Source organism: Anoplopoma fimbria, chromosome 19 (genome assembly GCF_027596085.1).
Source record: "Anoplopoma fimbria isolate UVic2021 breed Golden Eagle Sablefish chromosome 19, Afim_UVic_2022, whole genome shotgun sequence".
NCBI classification, from domain to species: Eukaryota; Metazoa; Chordata; class Actinopteri; order Perciformes; family Anoplopomatidae; genus Anoplopoma; species Anoplopoma fimbria.
The window spans coordinates 26,955,269-26,967,728 of NC_072467.1; the positions used below are offsets into that span (position 1 = coordinate 26,955,269).

A 12,460-nucleotide genomic window follows, 5' to 3' on the forward strand; every position below is an offset into this window, starting at 1 on the left:
TCTAAAACAAGCTTTGCACTTAATGATTCTTTGTCAAAAACATGTTTGGAACATACTTAGATTACATGTTAACAGTGGAGATGGTCGCTGTCTCGTGAGCTGTGATGGTTCCCTCACATGTCGTCGGGGCTCAGCCTCAAGGACGGAGTGGAAGCAGCTTTGTGTAAAAACGGAGACGCTTGATGTGGTTTAACCGATCAAAACTGCTTCCTCGTTGCCTTGTTGTTCCTTTTCTCCCATTAGCAAGCCAAGACAGAGTTACAGACGCTCATGATAAACTTATTTGGTAGAAAATAACTGGCAATTACACGCAAACGTATTATCTGAGACTGGAGGTGTAATTGATAGGTTTCCTTGCACGGTAAACAGTTGCCTGCTTTGTTTTTTGGTGGAATGACTGTACTGTTGTTGTTGTTGTATCCTTAGAAATGATGGAAGACGTGGATCAGCAGACGGATGTCCAGTACGAGTAAGGGAAGTACGAGCTGGACCTGTAAGTGGCAGAAAATGGACTAATGATGCAAAGGATGTTTATGGATGTTTATGGATGTTTTAATTCTTTCTTTTTTTGCTTTGAAATCTGCTCATTGTGGGATTTTCTTCTGCCAAAAAAGCTAGCTGCAAACTTTAATTATAGCTTTTAATCATATTGTATATCTCAAATTGCTACATTGTATTTCTTTTTATTATTTGATATATCTGTTGTTCTCACAGTCCTCACTTCTTCTGTCTTCTTTCTTGCTTGTCATTCATCTGTGAAGTACTGACCTGTTTGAAAGGTGCTATACAAATAAAGTTTAGTAAAATACTCCTTTAATTAAAACAAGCATTTTTAAAATCAACACTAAGACAAACATTGGTTGAAGTAAATCCAGCTACTGAGAACTGACTGTATTTGTTTTTCCCCTTTATTTCAATAAAGTTTCTTCTGACATTAGATGAACTGCAGCTGATCTCACTTCCTGTCCGGCTAACATGCTAAAATTGAGTCTTGGCGTCTACAGAATCAGACACTTGATAACCAGACAGAGTCCCAGGAACATGATGATACAAAGACAGGAAAAATGGAGGGAGAGGAGGAGCAGGATTTCTCCCAGCAGGCTGTCCTCCGCGGGGTGAGGCAGGGGGAAGGCGGGGCGAGGCGGCGAAGAAGGAGGTGGAGGAGGAGGAGCCTGTGGCATCTCGCAGTAAACGCCCGTCCAGCCCTGGTAGCACTGGCAGGTGAACTTGTGCTTCATGTCCAGGATGTCGTGGTTGTTGAGGTGGCCGCTGACGTGGAAGCGGGGGCCCCTGGGCGCCGGGTTGCGGCGGATGTGGAAGAAGCGCGGGTTCAGGTGCAGGTAAGCGCCCGAGTCAAGGCTCTTGCGGACGCACCTGCCGTTCTTCTTGCAAAGCGCTTTGCTGCACAGCTTGGCGGCGGAGGTGACGTTGATGACGTAATGTCCCAGCGGACCGTCGATGTACTTCTTCACTGTCAGGCAGTTCCTCTGGAGGAGGCAGGGGACAAATGCCATTAGTGGTTAGATTAAATAAACCAAAAAACGTGAATTCAAACTGAGTTCAATTAAGGAAAAACAACGCAACCTCATACCATGTATGATATCTTACGAAGAGTTACATCGTATATTTTGTGCGTTTTCCTGCATAAGTCCAGCAACATCAGTCAAATTCTGCTTGTTACACGCATACAGTCTTTTCAAAATAAACTTCTGCCGTCACAGGAAACTCAGTTAGGTTTAGGAAACGATAACTAACTCGAACTTAACATTTTTTGTTTGTGTTCAGGTTAAACAAACCAGATACATTGTGTTACTTTGTGAGCTTTAGTGGTGTTGCTCAACAATGGTTCGTATGATAGCGATTTCAGACAGCAAATTTTGTGATTTTCCGCTTGTTACATGCATATACGGTCTTTCAAAATAAACTTCCATCTTTACAGTAAACAACTCACTTGGGCTTAAGCAACAAAACTACTTAGTTAAGTTTAGGAAACAAAATACTTAGGTTTAGGAAAAGGTTGTTGTTTGGGTTAAAATAACTATGAAAGTGCTGTTACTAAAGCAAATAAGTTACTTGACAAATAAATCTGAATTTTTGTTCCACACAGAAGTCTCCTGGCTGGAGGATTTCTGTATGTTAGACCCGTCTCACTCCTCTCCCACCCTGTGTTGACTTTTACAGTCTTTTGACTTCCTCGTAAATTTTTCTGAGCATAACATACAAAATTATTTTGCAGGATAAATTATTTTTCATATATATATCTAACAATGCTGGATGAGACCAGCCTGGAAAAGGTTAGGATTGCGGACAGTGATTCGTAAAGAGTGATCACGAACCATAAAAAAGCTAATTTCCACTGTTTCAGTTGTGTCATTGTATCTTATATTTTTTCTCTTCAGTGGTAATTACATTACAGATTCTCCTTCTCCTAGATTGGATGTAACAGGATGTAAGCGATCCACAGACACCAACAGAAATCCGGACCACTTTCACACATAAATCAGATGCCTTGTCTCACATTCGGAGTTTGGTCAGAAAAAGAAATCACTATTTTTAAAAACATTTGATTCACTTTGTTTTATGCACATTGACTGCATGGAATGTATGCCAACAACATTCATTCTCCCTAATGCTATGTGGCTTATGTAATGTATACTATAATATAGGGTTAATTCTATATAATAATATGCATTCAGTTAAAGGCTGTTACTTTGATCTGATTTTATGTGAATTTAAAGCTTTTGGTATTGAATTTATAATTAAAACTGATTTTAAACCTCTGTAGTGCAAATAAACACCTTGTTTGCACCACTTTTATCAGTTCTATCTCACCAGTTTGAACAATATTTATTTGATTATAGTTTACCATTACCTGTGATCGTGCATACTCTGATGATCCCCAGAGGACGACGCCTGACACTCCCAAAACGGCGCTCTCCCCAATGGTGTGAACCAGATCACTCTAAAAAAAACACAAACACAGACACTTTTTATCCCAGTAAACACCTGATTTCAACTACATCTATCTAGTTTTTGTTTCCTTTTATGGCACATGCATTCCCCTTTTTCATATTCTACAAATGTTCTTGGGCTAATGCTCAACTATACAACAAAAAAACTGTTTGATTACAATAATTACACAAACAACCAGCAACCATTATGACAGAAAGATCAAATTCAAGGTTGAATCGTGAAGAATTGGGAGTCATTTCTTTTGTCTGGGCGTTTGACTTTGCAAATGAAGTGTTTTTCTGCTTATTTAAAACAAACAACTCTAAACCAAGAACTGATAAACTCACCTCGGAAAGAACCACAAAGGTGTAGGCGTAGAAAGGTCTGGAGTACACAAACACTGGCAGTGTGTAGTCTGTGCGGGCGATGGACGCGATCCTCATGGCTTCCTTGACCCGGTAGTGGACGAACTTGACCGTGTTGGAGGAGGACTTGAGCTCGTAGTCCAGGTAGATGGACGGGTAGAGCGCCGTGCTCTCCTTCCAGAGCCACATCAGATGGTCGTTGCGTACGTGCTCGACGTTGGGACATTCGCCGGTGTACCGCTGCGGGTGCTGCTTATACCCGTAGTTGTAGCAGTCTGGGAACAGGTAAAACCCCCAAAGCCCGTCTGGCCTGCGACCTTCAGCCAGGGCCAAGGTCAGGTTCATGAAGGTCTGCCCAGCCCTCTCGAAACCCTCCTTCGCTTCCTTCTCCACTTTGCTCTCCGGCCAGTTCGGGTGAAGTTTCCGTATCTGCTCCTTGGACTTGTTGCGGTAGATGTCCTTGGCACCCCAGTTTCGGACCCACTGAGGCCTCCAGTTCTCCCAGTCGATGACGCCCAGGCCTCGGAAATCCTTGTGGGGGATTAGCTTGTCGATGTCCACCCGGGCCTTGCTCAGGTGTTTGGAGATGCTCTGGTTCTGCGGCAGTCCACCATTGATGGGGACCCCGGAGTTGGAGTAGTATGGGTAGTACCCTAAGTGGCTGTGGTAGAATATGGTGACGTTTGGTCCGCTTAGGGTTTCATTGAGGTTCGCTACGATGTCGAAAACGCTGAGGTCCAGGTCCACCTTGAATCGAAGGCGGCAGGACTCGGTAGGAGCGTTCCACACCACAACAAAAGGCCGGTGAGGGATCAGAGGTGTCCGGGCCGGCTTCATCTGGTCGCCCAGAACCTGGAGCTGTACTCCGACGCCAAACCACAAGGCCAGTGCCAGGAGACGGAGCCCCATCAGCGCCATGGCCCCCGATTCCTCATGGAGCAATTAGTGGTCCTACGGCAGAGGAGAGAATTGACATGTTTGGAGAGGGAATAAACACATTACGAGCTTCAGTGAGCAGAGACAATCAGCCAGGCCCTTGAGAGGACACATGACTGATGAGCAGTGAAGTGAATGCTCCAAATTCCATCACACAACAAAACACAAAAGCTCCCCTGTTCTCAGAGGGAGCAGGACGGTGATGAAAAGGATGCTGGTTCAAATCCCAAAGCGAACAGGAAAAGCTTTCCTCTCTCCATTATTTTTCATTATTTAACTGGGGACGCTTTCTCCACAGTCAGACCGAAATGTCTGTCTGATTATTCCGTAATTGTTTGCAGCAGTTCTTTAAACCTCAAAAAAATCAAGTGCTGTTCTTGAGGCCAGATTCAAATGCCAAGATAAGGTTTGGGATCATTTGAAAGATCTACATCTTTTAAAAAGTTACATTTGACAACAGTTTTTTTGAATAGTTTCAGAACCAAGCAGTTGTTTTTTTATTTGTTGTACTTTTATCTAGGATCTACAAAGCTTAAAAACTCACTCTGTTTACACACTCAGAATGTCATGGTTAGTCTTTTTGTGGCTCTGCTTTTTATTTTCTTCTCTTTCATTCCTCTGAAGCTGCTCCCTCCAGCTCCATCTAATTGCTGATGGCGCCCTCTCATATGCAAGTAATTCATATTTCAGTTTTTCCAAAGCCGGGTGGGGGGAGGGGGGGATGGAGACATCGTGACCCCACTCTTGGGAAACATGGCCACTGAGGTTGCCTCCAAGGACGCCATGGAAAATCTCCCATCATTCTCTTTGTAACCAGAGCAGCAGAGCAGGAAACCACCGTTGGGCTGAGGCTTCTCCGATCATTTGGACTTTTCATTCATCTGAGGAGGCGCTGGCCTGGAGCTGATGTTCTCCACTGAGTTTAATGGCATGAGAACTTTATGATCGCATTAATCTTGGATGCGGATCAGTGATTTTAGAGATGGAGGAGAAGACGGTGGAAGACGGAGAGTTACAGTCACAAATAAATTGTCAAAATGTTTCTTTACAAAACATTTAAGAACACTGTAATGTATCAGAAAGGTTTCCTCATGTCCGGCTTAGTTTAGGAAAAGCATTTCTACAGGCTGTGTGTCTCGTAACCACTTTCATAATCCTCCAGGCTGGATGGGTTTTTCTGATGATGCCGATCCAAGATAAACAGAGTGCGGTGAAGCCACTCAGGCTGTCCTCCAAAACCACCAAAAGGCCTGGAAACACGGCAGCTCCAGACCACAAGAGAGACCCCCCAAACGCAGAGTCTGAGTCCAAACTCACACTGGAGATGGAGTTTGTTGTTTTGTCTCAGACGGACGCAACGAAACAGTAAAAAGCAGCTGAACACAACTAAACTAATGGCATCCAGATGAGGAGGAGGGGGTGAACTGTCAGTGGGATCCAACCCTCGTGATCGTTAACCACGCTACTGGCATGGCTCTGGAGATTTGCCGATGTCAGACGGCCGGTCCACCACTCTGGTCCAGACTGGAATCATTACTTCTGGATAGATTGCCATGATATTTAGTTCAGACAGCCATGGTCTTAACATCAGGGCAACATAAATCAGGGCAACATAAATCTTTGGTTTATTACATTACATTTTATGGTGTATGGTTTATGATCAAAATACCTGCAAAACTAATGACATTCCCATCAGCCTCAGATGTACAATTGGCGCCAATGAGCTCATGTTAACACGGTTTACACGGATGGTGACCATGCTGACATTATACCTGCTAGACATCCCCCTATTAGCATTGTTGTGGCAAGCATGTTAGCATGCAATTAGCATTTAGCTGAAGCAAAGTAGAGCCTCACAGAGCAGCTTGATCTCACAAATAAACATGTGAAAATGACCACAACTATAAACAAGTGCTACTTTCTAACAGCAATGTCAAATTGTTGGTGGCATTAATGTGTTCAAATGACGTGCCGGCAGGATGGAAACAATGCCGATGGAAAGTCGCTAAGGATCTTTTGTTGTGGTTGACATATAAGTCATCCCCGGCTCAACAGAAATACGTTATTATCACAGTCTACATAGGAGGGAAGTCGGGCTGGATCGGTGGGTCAAACACTCTTCTTTTAACCCAAACCATGATCTTTTCTTTCCTAAACCTACCCAAAAGGTTTTGTCGTATTAGGTTAAATTGTTTCTGTGGTAGTGGGAAGTAATTTGAACACATTACGTGTCATGTTATGAACTGTTGAGAAGTCGAGGTCATTTCACATATTTGTGTGAGCCATGGTTAGAATCGCTTTAAAATGAACTAAATTGAAGGGAATTGCTGCAATTGTTGGATTTTTCCCACAGGTGAAGTTTGAGCTTTGACACTTGTTGTTGACCAATAGCAAACCATCTTGGTAGCACTGACCTGAGAGCTAGAGTGTCCAAACTGGAGGAAGCTATTGAGGATTTTTAGATTTTCTGCACCATTAACCTCATATGAGACAGAAGTGAAATACATCCTTTGAATATATTCTCCAAACTTATTTTCCAATTAGCATCTTAGCTAATAAGGTAACCGACACATAACAAGCCCCGCTTTAATACAATTTAAAAAAAATTGTCGAAAAAAGGGCCCATTTGTCCAACAGCCCGTTATCCCGAAAACAAACGATTGTTCCAGAGGCCCATTGCCGAAAAACAGAAGCACAACTAATCATATGTATATGCCAATTGACGTTAACTGGATTTACGGATTTGTTTTCCCACTGGCAAAAGGGGTGACCCTCCTCTCTGCATCTTATTATCCGTTGGTTGGGTTTGTGCGGTTTATGCATGAGGAGTGAGATTGGTTAAGTTTAGGGTAAGAAAATAAGGGTATGCCAACTAAAGGAACTGGAGTAAGGCAGGTCCTGCCTTCGTCATAGTATTAAAAAACTACAGCATCTGGGAAGGGTCATTTCACATAAAAGTTAGCCATGTGTTGCATTAAAGTTTGTATTTTTGGATTAATGGGCCTTAGGTAAAATGATGGATAGCGGGGCTGTCGGAAAATGGTCTTTTTGGTCTAATGGGGACATTTTTCAGATGATTGGGGTTTTGGAATAATGGCATGGCACCAGCTACCCAGCGGGAAATTTGTTAGCTTGTCAGTCAGAATAGCTGTCTTGGTTTTTTTCTATTTCTTCTACACTGGGCTGTTTTCTCCCCTTGGCATTTTGTTTCATTTTCATTCTCACTGAAGAGGGTTAAAACCCATCAGAGCTATCTAGTTTGTGTTAGCTGGTTTGTTTTCTGTGTGGTTTTAGAAGCTTGATCGTGAATATGTGGAGATGTTGTATTCGGGGGGTCTCTGGCTGGTCTGGATGAGTCGATGAGCGAGTGTGTTTGATTCAGGACCAGTTTGAACAGTGTAAGCTGGAAAATATGAAGCCAACCTTGAATTAGCATTTAATGATCCAATGTTAACGGCTAACAACCAGAGACAGGGTTATACAGCAACACCACACACCATGGTTTGTGTGTGTTAAGGGGCTTTAAAACCACAGAAAGTCTGAGTCAGACCGCTGATTCGACTCCCAACTTGTACATTTCTTCATTATGTATGTGTGGAGTTACAAATGTGTCTCCAAGACAAGTGTGTGCATGTGTGTAAAAGAGGTGGATGGCTGTGCATTAAGGCCAGATTAAATATATATTCTCCAGACTAGAAGTCTTCATTGACCATTAACAAATAATCAGAATGTATTCAAACTGAGATGGAGCTGAACGGACCCAAATGGTGAGAACAGCAACATGATGCTCCACCAGCTAAAAAGCATTAGAGGTTGGAAAACACATTTTTCTCCTGTAATGACGATGAAGACGCACTATGTGATCAGAGCTGATAGTCTGCTTGGATCCACTTGGGTATTAGACACACAAACCAGAGAACTGCAGCAATACAACAGAACTATGGGGTCTTGGTGGATCCTTGAAGACATTAAGTCCAGTATACTAGCATGTGTCTTATTTATAAGACTTGTCATTGTGAGCTTATGTGGATGACAGATACTAAGATGCAAAACACAGACAAAAACCTTTTAAAAAATATATTTTTTCTTGCTCAAATTAAATTGTTTGGGTAATCGTTTCTCTACAAAATACAACTTATGTCCATGCAAAAAAATTATCCTTTTCAGAAATGAGACAAAAATATAATAGCAAGTACAACTTAAAAAAATAAATAAAGGCCAGATTTCTAGGAAATTTTGTTGAGATTTAAGTGACCCCATGACCTTTCCTCTAGCGCCAACCTCAGGGCAAACCTACCATGTTCAGCAACATTACTGGTCAGTCAAATAATCAGGATTTAATTCACACTTTCATATTGCAGCTGTAAATAATGTGTCATTTGAGTTTGTGTCACTCACATACATCCACAAACACAGATAAAATGCATTATTGCAACTTAACTTAGGACTTCAGTCCGCTTCAAATAAAGTGCTGGTTGGATCGAGGACACGCTGAACAAACTAGTTTATTTGAAGCCTTTATCACTCTCACACACGCTGACTAAATCTGGTTCATTTCCAGGTTTCGGTGGAGTCTTGATTATGTTCACGTGTGGTTTTCAAGCTGCGGTCTCTCTGCTGCAGTTTCCAGATGTGATTTTATGGTTTTATTAACACCAGCGCTCAGACACTCCACTGCTGCAATAACGACAAGCTGCGTTTTACATTTTACTATCACAGATTATCAGATTGTGATAGATTGTCATTAAGCCCATCTGTCTATTTATTTATTTTTTATCCCTTTGGAACAAAGTTTCAAATGTTACTGTTCAGTTTGTTGACAAAAACTGTATTGAAGTGAAAGGGAAAACCCAAAACTTCTCTCTACAAATACAAAGTCAATAAAAAAGTTAAACATGATATAAAGAAAAAGTAGATGATTACAATTTTCTTTTAAGCATTTTAGTGCAGCTTTTTTTTGAATTACTGTTTGGTTGTATTTAACCTTTCCTAACGTGCATCTCAGTGTTCATTTGAGCAATCACTGGATTGATTATTCACCAAACCCCTCCTTCAAACAGCAGTTAGCTTAGCAATTGTAACTAAGCACAGCAAGCTCTGTCCCCAGAAGGGGTCAAACAAACACAGGACTTTCACCAAGGAGACCACTGTTCAGGACTCCAAAGTGAAACCAAAGTATACATATACTTGTAATGTAATGTAACGTTAGGAAGTCCACTATGGGCAGTTGTTATTTATTAATGCTAGTTAAATTCTTCTGTTACATTGTTACGTTTGGTTGACATGTTTTTAAGTTAAGTTGTTAGGTTACGTTGTTACGGTCCGTTGTTACGTTACGTTGTTACGTTACGTTGTTACGTTGTTACGTTGTTACGTTACGTTACGTTGTTACGTTACGTTGTTACGTTACGTTGTTACGTTACGTTGTTACGTTACATTGTTACGTTACATTGTTACGTTACGTTTTTAGGATCCATTGTTACGTTCCATTGTAAAGTTACTTTGTTACGTTACGTTAAGTTGTTACGTTATGTTACGTTAAGTTGTTACGTTATGTTACGTTACGTTGTAACACAAACCGTGATCTTTTCTTACCTGAACAAGTAGTTTTGTTGCCTAAACCTAACCAGTGTTTTCACTGCGTTAACCACGTGGCATTGTGTGTTTTTTCAAGCATAGTACGAGGGTTGGATGACACATATTTCTGTTTAAAAAAAGTCAACATTCAACGTATCATGTTGTTCACAAAAATGTGCCATGCCAACATTTTTTCTGCTGATTGGGTTTGCTGAAACAGTTTGCGCGGGGATCTAGAAATGTAATACATGAACATTGCTGCTCCTTTCTTTCCATATTTTCTGCATGGATTTTTAACTGCTGAGGATGCAGATACGCTTTAGCCTTGTAACATGTATCAGATACTATATGTATCTTTTGAGTGCATAATTGAGACCATTGTACAGAGTTCTTGTTTTAAAATGAATAAGCTAAAAACATGAAAAAGTCAGCAGCATTTTCAACCAACTCACTAGGTGTAAGAGTCAGCATTAGCTTATTCTAATGACCCTGTGACATAAACCGTAACCAGATCTGCCACTGATGGTTTGATGCAAGAGCAAGTGCAAATTAAGACCGTTTTATGATTTTAAGAAAAACGTACCTTCCCGTCCTTGCCGACTTTGCCGAGGATCAAGACCTCCTGTTGGGTGATTTCCCTGTCTCTTGTGTTTTTTTTTATAAAACCTCAGACACAGAAGTTGTCCATCTGATGAGCTGCTGAATTGTCCCCCTGTCGTCCCTCTCTCAAATCCCCCGGCTGTTCTCGGGGCAGAGATGACCCACTATTGTTGGTCTGGCCCCTCCTCATCTGTGCCCAACAGGACTCTCATTTAATGGCCCAAACAGCAAGAGAAGGAGCACATTCTAGGGTCTAGCGTACCTGGGTAGTGAAAACACTATCTGTAGTGGATTCTAAGTAACTAACACCACAGAATAGTCAAGTTTATATGCTGCAAACAAAGAGTCTGCTGGCGGCTCATGAGGCTGTTCTGAGCTACAGCAAAGGGGAGCGTATCTACGTTCCCCAGCTCAGTTTGCTCTTTAATGACACATTAAAGAAACCTTTCAAAGGGTTTAACCAGGCGGCAACCGCCCATTTTGAAAAGTGAAGCCAAAGCGGAATGTCTTAAACTTGCATTCTCCCTACTGTCCATCAGGGGGCGACTCCTCTGGTTGTATAGAAGTCTATGAGAAAATGACTCTACTTCTCTCTTGATTTATTCCCTCAGTAAACATTGTAAACATGAGTTTATGGTCTCAATCTCTAGTTTCAAGTCTTCTTCAATACAGCATGATGTTCATTTAGTAAATGATGCTCCATTTAGAGTCAAACAGACCATAAAGCAGGGGATGCTTTAGGGCGGGGCAACTATGATTGACAGGGTGCTACCAGAGTTGGGAAAGAGATGAAAGGTTAGAGATCACCAAAGTTGTTGAGGCGTTTTACCCAAAAGCATTGATGTGAATATCAGGGCGTCACCAAAGTTATGAGGATTAATTCTCTGTGTACTATGAATGTCTGCACAAAAACTTTGGGCCAATTATGGGACCCCGCAAAAATTTGATTTTGAGGATTTAATTAAGTCTGACATTCCCTAAGATCCCTCTTGCGCCCACTGCCACATTACAGAGACTCTAAACCAAGCACCCTTAGGCTCTCAGCCTATTTAATTATCCGGATCTTTCATAATTTATCTATATTTAACGGTTGTATTGTTAATATTATTATCAAAATGCTGCTCCACCACATTGCCAGGAAAATAAAAGAAATATTTCTGCCCTGAACAGGGAAAATGTTTCTCCTCTTTAAACCTTGGCCGCATTCAAATTTAAATAACCATCTGTTAAATATATAATGTAATAAATAACTCCCTTCATTTCCCAGAGAATCTCCAGAGGACAAATCATAGTCAGTGACTTTAGTTGTAGCTACCGCCCTGATTCCCGACACTGTAGTGACCCTGGAAAGGTGTTGTGCTCCACCCGTCCGTCTCCGTCCAGCTGAGAAAACATTATTGTTACACAGTCTGTTCAGTACAGCCTCTCCTCTGCATCAGCACAGCAAAAATGTCCAGATTCATCAGTTTATGGCTGCACAGACAGACTTTATCACCTGAACCTCAAAAGTGTTGATGCTGAAACAGAAAGGATTTGACACGATCAAATGTTTGGATATTGTCTCCTTCCAAGTCAGACTCACCATTCCCCTTTTAACAACGACAATTTACTGTAAATTGCTTCTTTCAATTGACCTCAGAGAAATAGTTGTGAATGCTCGAAAATTGCTGGTTACCACAAATTATCTTAAATGACTCGTAGTTGAGAAGAATCTGTACGTGCAGGATCTTGCACATAATGTTATGTTCCAAGTCTGTGACTAGGAGTAAAGAAGAAATATGCAATGCAGCCAATCAACTCGGTAATTACCACACAGCCTGGAAAGTAATGTTTAGTCGAAATACTTTGCTTCCTTGCAGACTAATAGCAAAGTTTCCGTGGTTCAAGGGTTAGAAACCGTCACTGATTGGAGCCCAGCAGGACTTTAGACTGATGGACTTTCTGGTTTAAGCAACAGTCATTCGTTTGTCCTATACATTAGACTTGTCAGCCAACCACAGATGGTATAAAAGAAGTGGACAGTGTCATTG

At 41.6% G+C, this 12,460-nt stretch overlaps 1 protein-coding gene across 1 annotated transcript; it reads right to left on the minus strand.

The window, feature by feature from the left end:
- Positions 1-998: 998 nt before the first annotated feature.
- On the minus strand, positions 999-4,235 carry hyal6 (hyaluronoglucosaminidase 6). Its single transcript, XM_054619650.1, has 3 exons — positions 3,300-4,235; positions 2,873-2,962; positions 999-1,487 (listed from the first exon to the last, which is right to left on the minus strand). Exons 1-3 carry the CDS (start codon positions 4,233-4,235, stop codon positions 999-1,001), a joined length of 1,515 nt encoding a protein of 504 aa, XP_054475625.1.
- Positions 4,236-12,460: the final 8,225 nt, after the last annotated feature.

Coding starts and splice junctions, on each gene's coding strand:
- hyal6 (XM_054619650.1), bottom strand. CDS start 4,235: ATGGCGCTGATGGGGCTCCGTCTCCTGGCACTGGCCTTGTGGTTTGGC. Junction 2,963..3,299: donor CCTTTGTGGTTCTTTCCGAG/GTGAGTTTATCA, acceptor TGTTTTTTTTAG/AGTGATCTGGTTCACACCAT. Junction 1,488..2,872: donor CAGAGTATGCACGATCACAG/GTAATGGTAAAC, acceptor TGCCTCCTCCAG/AGGAACTGCCTGACAGTGAA.